Source organism: Cuculus canorus, chromosome 3 (assembly GCF_017976375.1).
Source record: "Cuculus canorus isolate bCucCan1 chromosome 3, bCucCan1.pri, whole genome shotgun sequence".
In the NCBI taxonomy this organism is placed as follows: Eukaryota; Metazoa; Chordata; class Aves; order Cuculiformes; family Cuculidae; genus Cuculus; species Cuculus canorus.
The window spans coordinates 66,443,129-66,464,270 of NC_071403.1; the positions used below are offsets into that span (position 1 = coordinate 66,443,129).

General features: G+C 56.8%; 2 protein-coding genes across 3 annotated transcripts in view; both read right to left on the minus strand.

Moving 5' to 3' along the window:
* KRTCAP3 (keratinocyte associated protein 3) overlaps window positions 1-2,719 on the minus strand; it is a 22,787-nt gene extending 20,068 nt beyond the window's left edge. Inside the window, exons 1-4 of one of the 2 annotated variants that reach the window (XM_054061535.1) lie at window positions 2,456-2,719; window positions 1,830-1,889; window positions 701-901; window positions 105-239 (exon numbers count right to left, since the gene is read on the minus strand). In XM_054061535.1, the coding sequence (XP_053917510.1) occupies window positions 105-239; window positions 701-901; window positions 1,830-1,889; window positions 2,456-2,674 (615 nt within the window). In that variant the 5' untranslated portion in view covers window positions 2,675-2,719. The remainder of the gene's footprint in view (window positions 1-104; window positions 240-700; window positions 902-1,829; window positions 1,890-2,455) is intronic. The other variant, XM_054061534.1, reaches the window with a different exon arrangement.
* Window positions 2,720-3,344: 625 nt separating this feature from the next.
* Window positions 3,345-19,758, minus strand: NRBP1 (nuclear receptor binding protein 1). Its single transcript, XM_054061533.1, has 18 exons — window positions 19,641-19,758; window positions 19,214-19,443; window positions 15,583-15,705; window positions 15,165-15,266; window positions 14,988-15,077; window positions 14,439-14,479; window positions 12,880-12,974; window positions 10,791-10,874; window positions 10,496-10,554; window positions 8,357-8,455; window positions 8,151-8,283; window positions 7,357-7,459; window positions 5,156-5,206; window positions 4,933-5,068; window positions 4,792-4,845; window positions 4,080-4,143; window positions 3,941-3,996; window positions 3,345-3,781 (listed from the first exon to the last, which is right to left on the minus strand). Exons 2-18 carry the CDS (start codon window positions 19,424-19,426, stop codon window positions 3,683-3,685), a joined length of 1,602 nt encoding a protein of 533 aa, XP_053917508.1. The 5' UTR covers window positions 19,427-19,443; window positions 19,641-19,758; the 3' UTR covers window positions 3,345-3,682.
* Between the last annotated feature and the right edge of the window lie 1,384 nt (window positions 19,759-21,142).

Genomic DNA, 21,142 nt, shown 5'->3' on the forward strand with positions numbered 1-21,142 from the left:
GGCTGTATGCGAACCACTGCTCAGAACCCAGCACCTTCGCAGCGCAGCACTAAGGCAGCGATGGGGCAGAGGCAGGAAGACCCGGCTGGACCAAGGGGACGTACCTGCTCTGTGCTGTAGCTGCGTGCACAGGGCCCAATGCCCCGGTAGATCAAAGCCACCAGAAAGCACCTCCCAGACAGCACCGCTTCCGCAGCTGCCAGCACCATGGAGGGGAACCAGAGCGCCAGCGCTGTGTCCTGTGGAGCAGAGGGATGGCGGTTCCTCAGGAAGTGGGGTCCCTGCAGCCAGCAGCTGCGTCGGTGGCTGTGCAGGCAGCAGGGGGAAGAAGGAATGGCTTTGCAGTGGAAGGGGGAAGATTTAGACTAGCCATTAGGAAGAAATTCTTCACAATGAGGGTGGGGAGGCACTGGAACAGGTTGCCCAGAGAAGTGGTGGCTGCCCCATCCCTGGAGGTGCCCAAGGCCAGGCTGGATGGGCTTCCGAGCAGCCTGATGCAGCGGGAGGTGTCCCTGCCCATGGCCGGGGTTTGGAACTGGATGGGCTTTGAGGTCCCTTCCAACACAAGCCATTCTATGATTCTATAAAGAAGGGGAGCAGGAGGATGAGAGAGTGTGCAGAGAGCGAGTGAGACAGAAGGAAAAGAAAGGGAGGAAGCAGAGAGGTAAAGAGGAAGAACAAGGGGGCCCTGCAGCCTCACATAGATACGTGTGGTGTTGAAAGGGCAGTCGTTGGTGGCGATGGCCATGCGAGCATCCATGGGCAGTGCGGAGCTATTGCAGCCCACGACGAGGTGCATGCCCCGGCTGCGGACGGTGAGGGCGATGGCCAGTGCCAGGCCCACACTGCAGGCTGTGGACACGAGGCAGTTCAACAGGGACACGCTCAGCAGGGTCCAGTGCTGTGGGCAGCAAGGGGGGCACGTGAGAGCAGGGCTGGCCAGAGCCAGGGGAACAGCCAGGGCCAGCACGACTGCTGCAGGGGCCAGGCACCTGCAGCTCCGCACACTCGCTCCGTGGGGTAATGGGGTGCTGGGAGCCTCATGGATGCATGCCCTAAGCCAGCACATGCAATCTCCTGACAATTCTCACACGGCTCAGCCCTGCACTCAGATGGGGCTTTTCCACCTTTCACATCTTCCCACCCCCTTGTGAGCCCAGAGTGACCGGACACCCTTCCCACAGCTCCCATGCCTGGGGAGCCCCAGCACAGGCCCAGCTCCACCAGGAACTGAGGCTCCCGACAGCAGCCTTACCTTGCGCAGGACCACCCGTGCCCTAGCCCGGCTGCAGCCACATCCACTGGGAAGCTGTTCCTGCACCTCAGTCATTACCCGGTGCCGCCCCTCGCCTGCCTGGTGCCACTTGCCCACCTGCCCGGTGCTGCCCTCACCCACTGGGCGCCCTGTTCCTCACCCCCTGCTTGATGCCCCATCCCTCACCCACCTGGTGTTGCCCTCGTCCACCCACCTGCATTCTGGTGCTCACCCACCCTGCCCTTGCCCACACAGTGCCCCTGTTCCTCACCCACCTGCCTGGTTCCTGGTACTCGCCCGCACGGTGGTGCTCTCAAACACCTGGTGTCCCATTCCTCACCTGCCCAGTGTCCAGTTCCTTGCCCACCAACCCAGTGCCCCTAGTCGCCCACCTGCTGCTGCCATCGCCCACTCGGTGACCCCGTACCCCTCCTCCCGGTGCCCCGTACCTCTCCCCCCGGTGCCTCCGTTCCCCTCCCCCCGGTGCCGCGGTTCCCCGCGCGGAGGCGGAAGGAGGAGGCGGCGGGGCCAAAGTCCCGGGAGCCGCGCTGGGTTCCACTGTACCCGCACTCACCAGGGCCGCCCGCGACCGGTTGTGCGACACCAGGATGGACACGATGCCAACGGCGATGCTCTGCGGGGAAACGCGCTCAGACCCGCCTCCCACGGCCGGGACCGGCCCCAGCTCCGGGACCGGCTCCCAGTCCCCTGCCCCAGCCCTCGGTATCGGTCCCGCCTCCAGCCCCAGCCGCAGTTACTGGCCCCGGTCTGGTCCCGGTGACCAGCCTCCGGTACCGCCTTCCAGCCCGTGCCCCTGGGAGCGGGACCGGCTCCCAGCCCCAACTCACTCATCCCCGGCTCCAGCCCCAGCCCCTGTCTCCAGCCCCGGTACCAGCGTCCAGCCCCCGCTTATTCCCGGTACCGGAGTCCAACCCCAGCTCATTCCCGGTTCCAGACTCCAGCTCCGGTACCGGTTCCGAGCCCCATCCCCTGCCCCCAGCCCCGGTACCGACCCCCACAGCTTCCGCACATCCCCTGTCCCCAGCCCCATCCCTTACCTCCTCCCCCGGTACCGGCGTCCAGCCCCAGTTCATTCCTGGTTCCAGCCCCCAGTCCCGCTCCCAGCCCCAGTACCCGTCCCCCCAGCTCCAGTTCATCCCTTGTCGCAGCCCCCGGTGCCGCTCCCGGTCCCGCTCTCACCAGCAGCCCCGCACCCACGGACACGACGTTGGCGGCCGCGTACTCGGGGGAGCCGGAGCGGCGCGCGCCCGCCACGTGCCGCAGCACCGACCCGTGCACGATGGCGCCGAGCACGAGGCTCCCGTGGCCCAGCACGAGCAGCGCCAGCCCCGCCCGCATCGCCCGCCGCGGCTCCGCCAGCGGCACCGGCCCCCACCGCCGCCCGCCGCCGCCCGCCATGGCTGCGCCAGGCACCGGGCGGCTCCGCCCCGGCAGCTCCGCCCTGAGAGCACCGGGCACGGCGGCTCCGCCCCGGGAGCACCGGGTAGTGCGGGACAGCAGCGGGAAGCGCGGCCCCGGCCCCAAAGAGGCGCCACAAGCGTGTGTACAAAACCGTTTATTAAAAATAGGAACCGATAGAAACCAGAGGCGGGCGCGGAGCCACCACGCACCGGGATGGGACGGGACGGGACGCCCGGGGGCTGCGGGAGCCGTGGCGCCGCACAGAGCCCACAGCAAACCCAGGCGGGACGGGACGGGACGGCACCGGCGACCCCGGGAGCCGCAGCCCCGCACCGGCCCCACCGCAACCCCGGTAAACAAAGTGCAGGGAGTGAAGCGGGGGCTGCGGGACCCCCATCGGCACCCCGGGCAGCGTGCGGGGAGCAGGGCCGGAAGGGCGGGCACGGGGGCTCCCCTCCCACCTTTAAATTACAGCAAAAAAACAGAAAATAAAGACAAAAACAGAAAGAAAGACAAACGGACGGACAGACAGAAAGACAAAGACAGAAGGAAAGACAAAGACAGAAAGAAAGACAGAAAGAAAGAGAAAGAAAGAAAGACAGAAAGAAAAAGAAAGAAAGAAAGACAGAAAGAAAGAGCAAGAAAGACAAAGAAAGAAAGACAGAAAGAAAGAAAAAAACCCAAACATTCCTGTGCTGTGCAAAAGACACTTTGTACAATTCCAACAGAACAGACTCCATGCACATCAACGGGGCGAGAGAATTCCCCACGCCAGGACCCGGCTCCCCGGCACCACCTGGCACAATCCCAACACAACCAGGGCTGGAAATAATACTGATGCGTGTTGTCCCCCGGCACAGGCAGGCAAGGAGGATCGGCGCCGAGCCCGGCCGCGGCACATGCAGGGGGAGCTTCCAAGCACTGCAGCTGGGGTCTTGCGGATGCGCCCGACAGTGGTGGACAGAGACAAAGGGGTCACAGGCAGCGAAGCCGCGCTGAGAGCCGCTACGATGACACGGTGACAGCCGTCAGGGCCCCATTGCGGGTGTAGTAGAACTTGCTAAACGCCTCTTCAAGTAAACAGGTCAGTCGGCTCTGGTCGGCCTGTGAGGAATGAGATCCAGTGAGGGCAGGCCCAGCCTGAGAGTCCAGCTACAGCCGGGCAGCATTATTTCCCTGCCTCCCAAGCTCAGAAAGCAGAATCTAGCATTAAAAAGAATGGAATGCAGACCTCTCTCTGCACCCGAGTGCCAGGCCGCTCACCTCACTGATGAATCCAAGCTGGACCAGTTCAGCTGCCAGCTCCTGGATGTTGTCATCTGCAACACATGGACGGGTTAAATCCCAGCTCAAAGCACAGCACTGACCGCGCACAACAGAGCTCAGGAGGAACAGTACTTACTGGGCTGCAGGTCACAGCTTAAGTGTCGGTTCAACTTGTCTTCCAGTTTCAGCAGCAGTGTCAACTGCAAGACAGAGTTCTCATGAGGGACAGAAAGCCAGAAGCATCCCCAGAAATCCCACAGGATAGGAACATCCCCGCCTCCAGGGCTCCATGGGAGCTCAACAGAACCACCTCATCCAGCTCTGTTCCCACCCACAGCCAGCAGCACCATCCTGAGCAGGGAGATGGAACTCAAGGTGGTTTGACATGCGCCAGGTCAGCCAGAATCATGGAATGGTTTGGGTTGGAAGGGGCCTCAAAATCCATCCAGTTCCATGGGCAGGGACACCTCCCACTGGATTAGGTTGGTTCAAGCCCAACCCAACCTAGCCTTGAACACCTCCAGGGATGGGACAGCCACCATTTCTCTGGGCAACCTGGGCCAGGGATCCCCCACCCTCATAGGAAAACATTTCTTCCTAAAATCTCATCTCAATCTCCCTTCATCCTATCCCTGCAGTCCCTGATCAAGAGCCCTTCCCCAGCTTTCCTGGAGCCCCTTTCAGTACTGTGAGGCTGCTCTAAGGTCTCCCTGCAGCCTTCTCTTCTCCAGGCTGGACAACCCAGAGGCAGGAGCCTGGGCCCAGCACTGGGCTCCTAAGACAGCAGCCAAGGATCCCAGCAGGTCCCAGCCTGCCACAGCGCACTCCAGCAGCAGATGGGAACGTACGTGGTGCTTCACACCCTCCTCCACAGACTCGATGTTGCACTGCATCAGTACCACCTGCAAGGGAAGCAGAGACATCCATCACGGGCTGCTGCTTCCCGGCACAGTGGCTAGCAGGGCAGGAATGGAATTCCAGTCCCTCACCTTCCGCGTCTCCACCTCAGCAGGCTCTGGGGTCGGCGTTTTCACTGATGGTGGAGCAATGGGAGATTTCACCACCACCTGCTGGGGCTGCTGGGGACGCGGCATCCCAAAGGCCGTGAGCGGGTAGATACCATTCCTACAAGAAAGGAGCAGAGTTGTGCCTCTCCACAAGTTTTCTGGTCTCACAAACAGCTACTGTTGCCCTTTAAACATCCCCCCTTACCTGACATCCTCCAGGAACTTGTCCAGCTCCAGTGCTGGTGACTGAGAAAAACTGCAGGAAGAAGAAAAACCGTACTGAGGTGAGAAGTGATCAGATGGAACCACCAACTTGAGTCCGCCTGGATGCAATTTCAAAGCCCTGTGTCCCACAGTACAGCTCAGTCATGGGCAGGATGGTATGGAAAGAGGCAGCTGGCCAACGGTGAGATTCCGATTCTCCCACTCAGGAAGCAGCCATGCACAGAAGGTACACTCCTTGCAGTGCCCAACGCAAACCGTTATGGGAAGCTGGCCCAGTAACACCACATTCCCAGCAAGGTTTTCCACCCATTACAGTGGAGCCAAGCAGCCTGTGTCCCCTCTCCAGAGTGGCGAGGGCATTCCACGCTGCAACGGCCAGATCCTGGGCAGCAGTTGATGGCACAGCATGCCCGACCACATCGGTCCAGACCAGGATCTGGAAACTACACCTCAGGATTTAACACCCTGCCCAAAGACCATAGAATCATGGAATGGTTTGGGTGAGAAGGAACCTCAAAGTCCATCCAGATCCAATCCCCTGCCACAAAACCTTCAACTGGATCAGGCTGCTCCAAGCCCCACCCAACCTGGGCTGGAACACCTCCAGGGATGGGGCACGACTCCTCACTGGAATTCAGGACATTTATGTTCTTTCTGTGATGTCTTTCCCATTGAGCTACGTGCCTTCAGAACGCAGGGTCTCAGAGGAATTCTTCCTACTGATTTGCTTTTAATTCTCCAGCATCCAGTTCTACAGGGCACCTTCCTCGCTGATGGCCAATTGGAAGACGATGAATGCTAACAACCCCTCCCACTGTGCTGTCACTCGTATTCCTGCTCCTCCTCCTGCTCCTCCTCACCTGACCCTCAGAAACACACGGCTCCCCCAGGTGCTGACAGACTCCCAACCCCTTGGTGACAGCGGCTCTCTGATCCGGTCGAGGGCTGCCCAAAGGCACCATGCTGTGCGCATGCTATGCCAGTAACGCTACTGAACACTTCTTCCACTGCCGTATCCATCTCTCTCCCATGACCTGTCTCCCTGATATCATACCAGCTCTCATCTACACATGCTGCAGTGCAACATAGGAGCTGGAAATGGTCATTCTTGGTGCTGATACTTCCCAGCCTGCTCACATGGTGCCTTAGTCACTGAAGCAAGCTGCTGTCTCTTGCAGTGACACCAGAGCAGCCCACAGCCAGCAGTTCCTTTCCTTCTGGTTCAGACCAACAGGGGACACAGGGGTTCTCCTGGATTGCTCATTCCCCAGGAAAACACGTTCCTCATCATAGAATCATGGAATCATTGAGGCTGGAAAAGGCCTCCAAGTTCATCCAGTCCAACCCCATTGTGCTGACCAAACAAGGGCCCCAAGATTTTAAACTGCTCCAAGGGTGGGGACTCCACACTGCCCTGGGCAGCCTCTGCCAGGGCTTCACGACTCCTTCCATGAAGGAGTTGTTCCCAATATCCAATCTAAACCTTCCCTGGCAAAACTTGAGGCCATTTCCTCTTCTCCTAACCTCAATAACCTTGTTAAGTCACCTGCGCATCCCAGAACGCTGGGCACTCTGGAAGCACTCTGGCTTTCTCTGGAAGTGCAATATCCACATCCAAGTCTTTCCGGCCAACTCCTCAGCCAGACGAGGTCTCATCATCCATAGTTTAACACCACTTTTTGGCACTCTGCTTGCTCCACACATTAGGGAGCCACCGCTCCACCAGCTGCCCCAACAGCCTTTCCCTTTCTGTATTGTAGGATAAGCCGCTCTGTTAAGGTTATGCCAAGGAACTATCTCCCCAATGCGTCTTGTCCATTTGACAAGACTGCGATTCATCCAAGCCACTTCCTGAACTGTTTAGCCAGGTTTTTGGTCCAACTACAGCATGTTCCTTTCCCATCCCCTCCACCCAGGAACAATCTGGTGCCGGACCTATTCACAGAACATAGGAAAGAGGACTCCTTCCACCCTGAAGTCACCTTCCATGGAATATCTGTGCCCAGAGAGTGGCTGCTCCTTCACCACCAGCACCATTAGCTCCTCCTGCTTCCCAGATCATGGTGGAACCCCAACAGGAAGAGGGGAGTCCCAGACAGGACTCTCAGCACTTGCCCCACTGCCCCCATAGTGGTTCTACACACTCTGGCACAGCTCTCCCAGCTCACCGCGGGTACTCACATCATCTTGACTCCTTCCCTGTCCTCGTGGTTAATCTCTGCCAACACCGCGCTCATGTCAAGGTTTTTCGTCATTTCCTCTAAAGCATTTTCAGGAATCATATCTAAAAAAACCAAGAAAGTTAGACCTGAACAACCACTATCCCTTCCCAAGCCAAGAGTGGCACTAAAACCCCAGACGCTTTTTTGCTGCCAGGCTCCCATGCCACTCAGAGTGGGCAGGGCACCTCACTCCAGCATGAAGGTCCCTGTTTCACAGAATCATGGAATGGTTTGGCTTCAGAGGAACCTCAAAGCCCATTCAGTTCCAATCCCCTGCCACGGACAGGGACACCTCCCACTGGATCAGGTTGATCAAAGCTCCATCCAGCCTGGGCTTCAATAAGGGATGGGGCAGCCATGGATTCTCTGGGCAACCTGGGCCAGGGCCTCCCCACCCTCCCAGGAAAACATTTCTTCCTAAGATCTCATCTCAATCTCCCCTCTTTCATCTTTAAACCATTCCCCTCCTCATCCTATCCCTGTACTCCCTGATCAAGAGACCCGCCCCAGCTCTCCTGGAGCCCCTTTCAGTACTAGAGGCTGCTCTAAGGTCTCCCTGCAGCCTTCTCTTCTCCAGGCTGAACTGCAACTCTCTCAGCCTGTCCTCATACAGAAGGCGCACTAGCCCTCACATCATCCTCATGGCTTTCTATGGACTTGCTCTAGTGGATCCACTTCTGGGGTGCAGCTGCACTGACAGCTCAGTGAAGCTTTGCAGAACACGAGATGCAGCACCCAGGGCCCCATACTCACGCTGATGTCCAACAATGCAGTGAGCAGCCAGCAGCTTTAGCGACGGCACCTCGAACAATGCCTGGTGGAAAAGGAGCTCCCGAGCCGTAGGACGCCTGCTGGGGTCCTGCTCCAGACACTTCTGAATGAACTCCTGGGAGACAAAACCCTCATGAGACCCTGTGTGATGCCCACATGTCTGTGGGCATGGGCCGCTCTGCGCTCACCCTCTGCAGCGGGTCCTCCAGCAGCTGGATGGCACTGTTGATGGCCTCCTGCGGCACATACGACGACTCCCCGTTACCCTGGATCTCCAGCACTGCCATCTGCCAACACAAAGGAATGTGTCAGACTCAGAATCATGGAATCATAGGATGTCCTGAGTTGGAAAGGACCCACAAGGATCATTGAGTCCAACTCCTGTCGCATAGGACAACCCCAACATTCACACCCTCAGCCTGAGGGCATTGGCCAAACAGTTCTGGAACACTGCCAGGCTTGGCGCCATTACTGCTTCCCTGGGGAGCTGTTCCAGTGCTCCACCACACTCTGGGGGAAGAACCTTGTCCTAATGTCCAAACTAACCCTTCCCTAGCACATCTTTCTGCCATTCCTTCAGGAGAGAAGAGATCTGCACCTGCTCTTCCTCATTCCCTCGTGACAAAGCAGTAAACTGCAATGAGTCTCCCCTCAGCCTCCTCTTCTCCAGGCTAAGCAGACCCAGTGACTTCAGCCACTTGTCACACACTTCTTTCCTTTAAACCCTTCGCCAGTCCCGTGCCCTCCTCTGGACGCTCTCCAGCAGCTTTAGGTCCTTTTTATCCTGTGGCGCCCAGAACTGCACCCCATGCTCAAGGTGGGGCCACACCAGTGCAGTGCAGAGCGCAACAATCCCCTCCTTCACCCGGCTGAGACTGCCCAGGGCACAGCTGCCCTCCTGGCTGCCTCACTGTTGGTTCGAGGTCAAATTACTGTCAGCTTCACTGACAGTGACCAACTACACGGAACAGAGCCCACAGAAACGACTGCCAGGTGTGAGGTCAACACAGCACAGTCATTTGGGGCTGCCTGAGGTCGCAGTTGTGCTCTCTGCCTCCACAAACCACCAGGGAGACCTGAAACCATGCCAGCATGGCCTCAGACAGCAAAGCTCATGATCTATTTACTTTGTTTCTGCTCAGTAATTTTCACCCTCTAACAAAGCAATGCCAGAACCTGACCATGTTCCTCCTGGCTGCATGAATGGCTCTGTATTACAGGTAGAAAAGCAAGCAAAAAATGCCACCTGGAAGTGCTCCAGCCAACATGAATCCCCAGCTGGGGAAGATAGCGAAAAATCATGGAATGGTTTGGGTTGGAAAGGACCTCAAAGCCCATTCAGTTCCAACCCCCTGCCATGGGCAGGGACACCTTCCGCTGCGTCAGGTTGCTCCAAGCCCCATCCAATGCAGCCTTGAACACCTCCAGGGATGGGGCAGCCACCACTTCTCTGGGCAACCTGGGCCAGGGCCTCACTGCCCTCACAGGAAAACATTTCTTCCTGATACCTCATCTCAATCTCCCCTCTTTCAGTTGAAAACCCTCCCCCCTCTTCCTGTCCCTGACCAAAACCCCTTCCCCAGCATTCCTGGAGCCCCTTTCAGCACTGGGAGGCTGCTCTAAGGTCTCCCTGCAGCCTTCTCTTCTCCAGGCTGAACAGCCCCAACTCTCTCAGCCTTAAGATTCAACGCCAGTTTCAATTCCTAGAAGCCATGCTTTTCCACAGTTCTCTCCCTCCTTCACCCACAGAAAATGCTGTGTAGGTTAAGAATTCATCGCGTTGGCTCTTTCTGACAACTCTTCCCAGAAAACGCTGCTGCCAACAACTCCTGTTTCCCAGACTGATATCAAGGACAGAGGAAACACTAAGCTGCTGAGATGGGTGCGTCAGACTCGTGCCCAACTGCAGCCAGCACCAGTATCAGGTGGGGACAGGATGGAAATGCTCTGGACTATGTCTGTCCTCCCCTCTGGATACCACAGGAAGAACAGGCACTGCCGCAAGCAGAGTTCCATTCTCCAGGCGCATTAAGGACAGTCGGTAGCAGCGACTGCTCCCACCAGCCCACGGCCAGACCCCAGAACTGGCTGAGATCAAAAGAGTAATGAATTATCCATAGGGATTTCCAAAGGAACTACCCATTACAGAACCATCTCCCTCATAGCACAGCCTCTCGTGGAGCCTCGACAGGGACCCGCTTATCTGGCTTGGAATAAAATGCACTCATTACCAAGCCAACCCACCCATAACCACAGCAACTCCATGGAGCCTCCCCTTCCCTCAAATCCTTTCTCTCGCTGTCCCATCGCCAGCATTCCACACTCACCTCCAACGCACACATCCCAAAGGAGTAAATGTCCACCGCGGTGGTCACATTGGCAACTTCTGGAACAGAGAAATGATGCTCTGTTATCATTCTATCCCTGTGCTCCACCCCTGTATTGTGCTACGGCAATCCTGCAGCTTCCTCTCCCACCACCAGACAGAGGAGTCAGCGCAGGCAAATAAAACCATTAACGTGGAATCTCTTGAGAGCTCGTGGCTGGAAACAAGATGTGGAACAGCCTGGAAGCACTCTCCAGGCCAGCAAACCCAGGCTCATAACTGCAACCATGCCGTACCTCCATATTCTGGGGCAAAGAAGTGCAGGTTCTTCTGCTCCTCACGACAGGTCTTCACGTGGTTGTTAATTGTGTCCGGTGCCACTAGAAGAAAGTCAAGAATGGTCAGGATACAGGGAACTGCAGCCCATTCCCACTAGGCCTGAGGGAATCCACTCAGCTCCGGGCCTTCCAGTGCCCAACGGGGCAGCACAAGGGGTCAAGGTGGCCTCCCATCCCTCACTCATTCCAGGTCTCCCACCCTAAATGACTCCTCCATGGTTTCTGTGCTTTAGCTCAGCATGGCTCTCTAAGAGAGCCTGAAGACCATGGTTCCTGCTGCATGGGGAGGCATGCTGTTTTCTCTGCTCCAGTGGATCTAGGACAGTGGGCCAAACTCCTTTAGGCACCAGGAGCTGCCAGATCCTCAGTTCCCAAATGATGAGCTCTAGCATTCTGTCTGGATTTCACACTACTGAGCAAGTTACAGCTGCAACTTGTCCATTCCCCTTACATCTCATAGTGCTTCCGGAGGGTCTTTTGCCTCCCTCACATCCCACATTTCCACTGGCAGCCCTCAGCGTCACTGGGATCAGGGCCTGTCTACAAGAATCCTAGAATGGTTTGGGTGGGAAGGGGCTTAAAGTCCATCCAGTTCCAACCCCCTGCCATGGGCAGGGACACCTTCCCCTGGATCAGGCTGCTCCAACAACCAAACAGAAGCCTCATGGAATCAGAGGGAGCAGGCTGAGGTGCAGCTCTGCTGTGGCAGCCATTTGTGCCCCACACTCAGAGTCCTCTCTCTTCCAGGCAGCCTCTGAGTGGCTCATGCGGAGTCCCAGTGCTCCTGGGAATGTTGCGCTTGCTGACTTGTAGAACCGCCCTCCAGTAAAAAAAACACAGCTGCAGATTCCAGCTCCAAACGGTTTGTGTTCAAGAAGTGCTGCTACAATCACGAAGGCGGAGCTGTACGACACGTCCAAACCGGGATGGACAGAGGAGGATCCCTTTTAACAGGCTCTCCATAACTAGCCTGCATGGAATGCTAGGGAGCCAGCATGCAGCATCAGACGTACATGGCTCCTGGGAATTCCCCCCACTTGGATAAAGTCAGGGAATGACAATACAGTGAACCCCAGGATGTTACCAGCTTGTATGAAGAGGAAGATGCCACCAGGTTCAGAGGCAGACAGAGAACCAAGTGCTCCCCAGCCTCCCTGGGCACAAGCATGGATCAGAGGTCCGTCACAGAGAACGGAGCCCAGCTCTGGAACCTGGAGGCTAAACGGGAGCTCTAGGATGGAAAGAAAGGCCACAGGCCTGCAGCACAGGGAGATAGGCTACTTTCAGACAACAGGTGAAGCAAAGCATTCGCTCACCAACGAGCCATGAGTTCACACAAACACCCACGGGATGCATGGTCACAGCCGTCAGGTTTGGCAATACTGGCACAGCCAGGCAGCCCATGGAAAAGCCATCACTTGGAAAGGGGATGTCAGGGCAGAACTGAACGCATCCTGACTGTGGGCAGGTTTAGCAACACAGGAACAGCAAGGGTGAAAAGCCAGAGCATGCAAGGATATGCTGCACTCTCAGGAAGATCACTTCAGCTTAGAAAATGAAACACTTCTACGTGAGCAGCTCCCTGGCCAGGCCAAATCTTTGCAAAGCCAGCCCCGTGACACATGCTGGTCGAAGGAAGCCATGCTGGGCGAGGATGCCAAGGACACCAGCTCACTGCAGCCAGAGCCTAAAACCTTGCTGGAAGCGCCTGTGTGGCCCTAGTGGTCACAGCTCCTAAAGCTCGAAGAGAAGCCTTCACACTAGGTAGAGACTTCCGTGTGTACTAACACTGGAAAGCTCCAGCACCATTTCTTGGGTCAGTCCCTTGAGATCAAAACCCAAGGAACAAAAGAGGAACCAGCATGCAGGATCCATCCCTCCAGCAGCTGAAAGAGTCAAAGTGAATTCTCCCCCCCATATTCCTGCCCAGCTGACGCCAAGGAACAAGGACACACACGCCTTTTGTGCCAGGCAAGACCAAAGGGATTGGATGCTCTCTTCCATGCGAGTAGTCTCCCCGAGGGAAAGGTGAGAGTCTGAGCCTTACCTGACCCAATCTTGATGAGCCCATTGTGCTGAATAAAGATGGTGTCACAGGTCAGGTTTCCGTGGATGATGGGGGGATCACAGGAGTGGAGGTAGCTGGGAATTGAAGAGAAAATACCAGTCAGGAGCGAGCACAGCCAAGGCCAGGAATCCTCCTGTCCACCCCTTCCCCATCTCAATCCATACCAGCAGGGAACAACGGGTGAAGGAGTTTACAAGAGCAGGGAGGTGTGATTGACTGTGATCCTCCAGGCTGAGAGAGGATCATGTAATTAAGAAATTGTCTCTAATGATGTCCAGAACATAGGGAAGGAAAGCTTTTCCTGGTAATTTCCACAGAAACACGGGGTATGAAGGAAAAGCAGTGATTTCCCTCATCCCAGCATTGCTGGAGGTGCTAAAAGGTCCCAATTTTATACAAATATTAGGGTCTTATTCTGGCCTGGCTCAAAGGGCACCCGATGCCTTGCAAACACGTCCAGTCATGCTTCCTAGTAGGCACAAATAAAGCTGTTGTTCATTGCTGGGAGACCGAGGTCTGGCGCCTCGCTCCACTTGGTTTTATGGTGACAGCCAGCACAAACAAGGACTGCCAGCTCCCAAACGCTTCTGAGAGCTCCAGCCATTTCCAATGGCTGCATTTAGCCAAACGGCAACAGAATTTTCTCTATGGAGTGGGAGTCTGCCTCTGACACATGAGTTATTCAGCTACATCCCAGCTCTGGCTCAGGACAGGAGAGTTAAAACAAAACTCAGCCTCCCTGGTTATCCTCACCGGGTGGCACCGAGGTGGCTGAAGATCTGCGTGATTTTCCTTAGTGAACAAAGCAAGCGGGGTGGGTTGAGGCTGTGCATTTGGTCAGCTGGGACCTCACAAGAGAAGAGCAGGGCAGAGGGGCAGAATCCCTTCCCTGGCCCTGCTAGTCCCACTGCTTTGGACGCAGCACAGGACACAGTTGGCTTTCTGGCCTGTAAGCACACATTGCTGGCTCATGTGGAGCTTCTCAACACCAAGGTCCTTCTCCTCAGGACTGCTCCAAATCCGTTCTCTGCCCAGCTTGAATTTGTGCTTAGGATTGCCCTGATCCCAGCACAGGACCCTGCACTATGATAATCACGAACCCACTGCAGGGCCTCAGCCTGCCAGGACTAAGGACATTTTCCTTACTCCTCTCACAGGGAACCTAATTCCTTTGAGGCTTCCTTGGAATATCCTCCTGGCCACAGTCAGATCCGGGTTATAACGCTGGACACTCCACAGAGTTCCCTGATGCTCAACTCCAACACCCACTATTACATCAGTTTCTGCTGCTGGGATCTAAACCCTACACTGCACCTGTCTCTCTGATCCAGAGGCTCTGACAGCCTCAGTGAAGGCTCTGGGATGGTTGTGGAGCACAGCCACAGCTCTGCAGACCAGGACTGGGACAAGAATCAGGCTGGGTGGCTGGAAGCGCTCTCTGGGCTCCATTCCATGAAGCTTGCATCTCTGTTTATGGCTTCGAATATTCCAGCATGAGAGAGTCAGCACTGAAACCACTGGCTCAACGCAAGACATACCTGAGAGCGGAGAGGATCTGAGTGCACCATCGCTTCCAGGCCTACGGACAGGGACAAAAAGCATAATAGTCAATCAAGGAAGATGATCTTTTAAGGTCCCTTCAAACCCAAATTATTCTACGGGGAGGGACCCATCCACAGTTCCTTGATTCACAGCCCATTCCATAACAGAATATGCACTCCATTCCATGGCTTTTACTTCAAACAGGTGTGTGGGAAGTGAGAATTTAGAGGATCAGCACTATCATGCTCCATTTAGTTCCCACATATCGATATGGATCAGCAAACAGGCCTTCCCTCCCAAGTCTCATCATGCAGATGCCTTCCCTCTTTCCATGATGGAAAGGGACATGCCTGCAACACCAGACACAAGGCTGGGAACAACTGCTGGGAACAAAGCAAAAGGAACAGAACAGCTCTCCAAGAGAGCCTGACAGCAACAAACAGGAACAGCAGCCACATGTTATCACCAGCCAGCCTCCTCATCTGGATTCTCCACAGAAAAGGCCAACAGCACTGCCTGCAAACAGGCACACACGGAATAGTTACCTTTTCATTCATAGTTTTGTGGTTCTTCTTTGTCTTCTTGAGGAACTGCTTCAGGCTCCCCGAGGACATGTACTCCGTGATGAAGATCACCTGCGGGTGGCACAGAATGTTACCCTCAGCCTCGCTCACCACCTACAGATGCAGTGGGAACACCAGCCAGCTGCTCATCACACTTACCCTGGCCTTGTTCTCCTTCACGTCGGCCCAGTACTTGTGAAACTTCACAATGTTCAGGTGTTCTAGCTGAATTAAGTTGTCAAACACTGCTTTAACCTTTTCCTTCAGAACAGAAGACAAGGAGGTTACATCAGCAACTGCATTGACCCATGTCTCACCTTCGTGAGTTTGGGTTCCCTTAAACAACATGGCACCCCTCAAGCTCCTATGCTAAGGACAAACAGCACCCGGATTCATCCCACGTGGCACCTTGTCTGAGCATGATTTGATCACCAGGCCAGGCCTGAGCAGAACTCGTGGCATTTGAGCAGCACTGCCCTCCAAATTCAGCCAATAATCCATATATCCCCAATCCCTACAATCCCATCCCAGTGCAAGGTTTGGTTCCGACATCTCATCGAGAAACACATTAACTTACTTCCTGAAGCTTAAAGTTCTTCCTCTCAGAAAACTGAACCTCATTCCAGACGACTTCCACACCCTCCTCCGTATCCATGGCCAGGTAGGCACTGTCGATCCCTGGGACATTGCGCTGGTTCACCTGTACAGGAGGGAGAGAGACAGGTGAGTTCTGAGCCAGCAAGACCAGATTGTTACCACACATCCTTCATTAAGTATTACAGGCTTTGCTCATTAACTGGTAATTAAACGAGCATTCCAGGATCAGATTGCGCATATACATTCAAAGAATGGGACATACCCAGACACGAGTACACTGTAGGCAGTGTAAGCAACAAGCTATGGGCACATTTGAGGGAAAACTCCTTTGGCAGAAAGGTTAGATTGCAGGAGAAGCCACCTTTTGGCAACAAGAGACCATTCCTGAGTTTCGTGTTCATTTAACACCAAAACCACCTCAAATCGTGCAAATGAGACACAAAAACACTCAAGAACTCAGGGCACAACTCTCAGGGGGAGCTTTCTGAAAGATGATGATAAAGGGAGAGAGGAGAATGAGCCAAGCAAAGAGAAACGAAGGAAAAGCTGTTGGTGGGGAATAGCTTTGGGAAGAGACTGCACAACTGAAACCACTAACACAACTCCAGCAGTCATAGAATCATGGAAAATCTAGGTGGGAAAGAACCTCAAAATCCATGCAGTTCTAACCCCCTGCCATGGGAAGGGACACCTCCCACTGCGTCAGGTTGCTCCAAGCCCCATCCAACCTGGCCCTGGACACCTCCAGGGAAGGGGCAGACACCGCTTCTCTGGGCAACCTGGGCCAGGGCCCCACCACCCTCACAGGAAAAACATTTCTTTGCCATATCTCATCTCGATCTCCTCTCTTGAAGCTGAAAAACAACTCTCCCTCGTCCTGTCTCTGCACTCCCTGATCAAGAGCCCCTCACCAGCTTTCCTGGAGCCCCTTTCCATACTGGGAGGCTGCTCTAAGGTCTCCCGGCAGCCTTCTCTTCCTGCTGGATGCACTGGGACAATCCTAGCCCTTGTCCCTGTCCCCTGGTGCTTCGGGGCGGCAGCCAATGGCAGCAGCCGCCGGTGATGTAACGCTCCCGCCTCCCGGTGTCATTGGCTGAAGCCGCCGTCCTTCGGGAGCCGCCCAGCCCCGCCCGGGCCCCTGGTGCGGCCCCACTGGGCCAGCCGGTACCGGGAACGCCAGCTGGTACGCAGCGTGGCACCGGGAATGCACCGGGAACGCCGGCAGCCCGGCACCAGGAATGCACAGGGAATGCAGGCCGGCACCGGGAACACGGGCTGGCATGCAGCCACCACACCGAGCTCCAGCTGCGCAGTGCACTGTTGTATCCCCAGGATATCCCATCAGGTTTTTCTCAAGGCTGATGCCTGAGTCAGCATCCAGAGGAGACATTGGCGAAATAAGGGAATTAGAATCAATAAGGGAGTCAGGACAGGTCAGCAGGAAGGAATCAATCCGGATGGGTCAGCAACAGAATTGGTTGGGATCAGGTCAGTGGGATCGGTCAGGATCAGGTCAGCGGGAAGGAAACTATTGGCATTGGGTCACCAAGAGACAGAAACCACTGGGATGGGTCTGAGGATCAACCAGGATCCCATCCTTGTAGGGGGTCGACACATCTCTTTTCCAGGAGGAATACCTCCTCCCTGCCTGCCAGCACGTAATGACCAGTGCCAGCCAAGTCGTCACACTAGCGGCCCTCACAGAGACCGTACCAGTCAAGGATACCGCACGCCAACTTCCCAGGAGGCCCAGAAAGCACAGCTGTCATGCCATAATGCCGGCATTGGGAGAGCTTCCTCCCAAGAACAGAGTAGTCCAACAGCAAAGCACAGACTACGATGCCACACAGCAGAAGCATGAGGCAGAACTAGGATACAGAGCAGAGCCCAACTGCATAAACCCCAGTTCCTGCGCTTCCCATTCCCACAGGCAGGAGCTGCAGTGGGATCTGTCAGATACTGCATCAGCACTTCCCACAGGAGGCGGTGCAGCCTCGACAAATGGAGGCCGGAGAATTGGAGGCCCCACATTCTCCCCAGGTCAGCAATCCCTTTGGCAGCCTCCAACAGCCATTCCACCATCTGTAGGGCAGAATGCCGCTCCCACAGCCAACACGGCTCACCACCGGACCAACTACACTGCTCACTCCCAAGTTAGGGGATGGGAACACAGTGTGTCAGGACACAAGGGAATGTCTTGCGTTTGTCTGTAGCGAGGAAACCAGAATCCACAGAGAATCCAAAGCCTACAAATCCTACAGTTCTGCCAGAAAGAACCGAAAAGGCTGGAAGGGAATCCATCCATCTGTGCCACAATGACCCATATCAAAGAAACCATACCAAAAATATGACACAAAGTCGTGCCAGCTCCATCCTGATGTGTGCCAGGTCAGCACAGCTCACAGGGAAAGCACTCCAGGTATTTTACAGAATACACTGCGGAGAGCAGGATTAAAGCCATGCACAGAACTCCCCTGTTGCAGCCCACACACCGCAGCTCCACCAGGAAGGCGCATTCCCATTGCACCACTCTGGGTTCCACTCCCGTCCACACAACCAAGACAGCTTTCAAGCAAGCAGAGATCAGGAACTGCCAGAATCCCTGTGCTCACTCCGACCTCCGCTTTACCATAGGGATAAACGGCTCCTTCATCACTATCCCATGTGGATAGGCCCCACCCTGGCAACCCTAGCTCACTAGGAACAGCCACATTCACGTTTGTGCTACAGCATCGGAGGGAGTGGGTCCCACCATTCCAACATGGAGCAGAAGCCAGTCCGTGGAGACAGCTCTCGGCCAAAGCACAGGGAAGAGTTACAAAGCCAAAGGATCTGATCTGCCTGTGTCCTCACATAGGAGGACCCCAACAAACATAGCAAACTGATGCGAATCAGAGTGGCCAGGGAACAACTCCACATGGACAAGCTCCATGTTATCCAAGTTGGAGGCCTCAGAGGAGAGGGAAGGGGTGCCCAGCAGCAACACCTGCATCACCCCACACTCCCCAAGGGCCACTGTTGCTCCTCGGTATTCCCGGAGCAGAAAACTCTGGACACAATATGCAGGGAGGAGCACTGGGAATACTCCTTACTCAGCACAACAGCAGGCCCAGACGCATCCATAGGATGAGCCACAGCACCGAGACAAACCTGTCCAGTTCCCGCCCTCGCCCAGTGTCCCCATGTTCCTCCCTTTGGTCCCCTAACGCCTCTCCCTGCCTGGCATCCTATTCCTCTTCCCTTTCAAGTCCCAACCCCCTACCCTGCCCAGTGTCCCTCTTCCCTACCCTCTCCACCTGGTCCCCTCTATTCCCTGACTACCCTCCAGCTCCTAATCCCCCTGCTCCCTCCCGTACCCCCTCCCCACCCGGTGCCCGGTCGCCCCTCCATCCCCGGTTCCCTAAACCCCCCTGCCCGCTCCCATTCCCCTCTCCTCTCTTCCCCGATCGCCTAAACCCCTCTGCCCGCTCCCATACCGCGTCCCCACCCGGTGTCCGGTCCCCTACACCCCCCTACCCGCTCCCGTACCCCCTCCTGGTCTCTCCTCCGCCCGGTGCCGGTGCCCCTCCCCTCCCCGCACCCCATTCCTGGCAACCGGCCCCATCCCTCACCTCCTCCCTTCGTTTCTGCCAGCGACCGCACGGCGACTCCTCCAAGATCTCGGATTCGTCCTCGCTCTCCTCTTCCTCCTCCTCCTCCTCCTCCGGCGGCGCCGCGGGAGCCACGGGCGCCGCCACCGCCGTCAGCCCCGGCCCAGAGGAGGCGGACTCGGGCTTGGAGTCGGAGCCGCCGTTCGGCACCTGCTTGGGCTCTCCCTCCGACATCGCTGCGGCCGCACAACCTGCGCGGGGAGCAAGACGAGTCACACCAGGCTGGGCCGGGCCGGGCCGGGCCGAGACCGGACCGGGCCTCGTGGGCCGCACCGGGCCGCGCCCGCCGGGCCCCCAGCCGGGGCCGCGCCCTGGTCCCGCAAAGCAGCGCCCGACCCGCGCTGTGGCGGCCCCGAGCGGGAGAAAGCAGGGTCAGGCCACCACTCACCGTGCTCAGCCGGTGCCTCCAGAGCCTCCGGTTCCCGAGCGCCTCACCCGTCGCCGCCACCAACCGCTGCGCTGCGTCACGCGCCGGGTGGGGCGGGGCTTCCGGCGCTATTACCAATCAGCGCCCGTGAGAGGGGTGTCCGCGCCGCTGATTGGACCGCGCTGGGGGGGGAGGGTGCCCGGGAGGCGAGGAGGCGGGGTTTGTCCCTGCGCCACAGCAAATAGGAGCCAGGGGAAGAGGGCGTCCGCGCCGCTGATTGGCCAGTGGGCGGGGCCACGCAGTACATGGCTCAGTAGGGGGCGCCCGCTCGCTCACTGCTGAGTGGCGGGGAGGGCGGGGCGCCACAGCCAATGGGGGACCGGAGGCCGCCGTTGATTGGTCGGTGGGCGGTGCTTGTCCCTGAGCCATAGCCAATGGGAGCCCGGGAGAGAGGGCGTCCGCGCTGCTGATTGGTCGATGGGCGGTGCTACGCTAGTACTGCGCTCGCAAGGGGCACCTGGGCGGTGAGGGGGCAGGGCTTGTCCCTGCTCCACAGCCAATGGAAGTCCTGAGAAGGGACATCCGCGTCGCTGATTGGTCGGTGGGCGGGGCTTGTCCCTGCGCCGCAGCCAATGAGAGCCCAGATCAGGGGCTTCCGAGCCGCTGATTGGCCAGTGGGCGGGGCTGAGTTATCTGCCCCCCCGGTACCAATGCCGTGTAGTGTCCCTCGGAGGCCGCGGGCGCCGCCCCTGGTTCTGCCGTTCCCGGGTCCCCTGTCCTCTGCCGCCTCCGAGAGAGGGGATATGGCCTCTAAGAGCCGCCGCCTCTCCGTGAAGGGCCCGACTCACAGGGATTGCCGAAATGAAGCCGAAAATGCCTGGAAATCAACACCGCGAGACTCGGTTTAGGGTTTTGGAGAGCGAGCACACTTGATCGGGGTTGGGTAACGCAAGAAGAATCATCAATCCATGCGTGGCGTGCAGTCAGACAAGAGCTGGGACAGAACGCATTGCACTTACAGGCGCGTGGATAAACTCCCCTTAAATCTTATGCAAACTCTGTTACTTCCCAAGGTCTAATCTTAATGCCATTATGAACTTCATACTAGTCAAATCTCTTGCTCATTTGGAGCCAGTTCTGACCTTGCATTGGAGATGGGGAAAGGCTGCAAACAGAGGGGATCACAGGAGCCACATCTGCTCAGCACAGATCACACCGAGCACAAGGCGTTGTCATCTCCAAAGAACGAGTAGGGTCTGGGAAAACTCTGGAAGAAAAATTAATGAGACCGGAGGGACATTCTGTCTTAACTTGCAAAAAAACACAGCTGCTTAGATGAAACTTAACTCTACTTTGGCTTAAATCAAAAATATCCCCCTTTTTGTGACAGTAACTCCTCGTACCGCCGCAGCCTCGGGAGCCCCGCGGCCCGGTGCGGAGGGAGCGGCGAAATCGCCCCGCTCCGAAGCAGCCGCGGGGAAGCGGTGACGCTGCTGCCCTCCACTCCCCCCCATCACCCCTCC

Coding starts and splice junctions, on each gene's coding strand:
- NRBP1 (XM_054061533.1), bottom strand. CDS start 19,426: ATGTCGGAGGGAGAGCCCAAGCAGGTGCCGAACGGCGGCTCCGACTCC. Junction 4,846..4,932: donor CTGAGGTGGAGACGCGGAAG/GTGAGGGACTGG, acceptor CTTCCCTTGCAG/GTGGTACTGATGCAGTGCAA. Junction 3,997..4,079: donor AAGCTGTGACCTGCAGCCCA/GTAAGTACTGTT, acceptor CATGTGTTGCAG/ATGACAACATCCAGGAGCTG.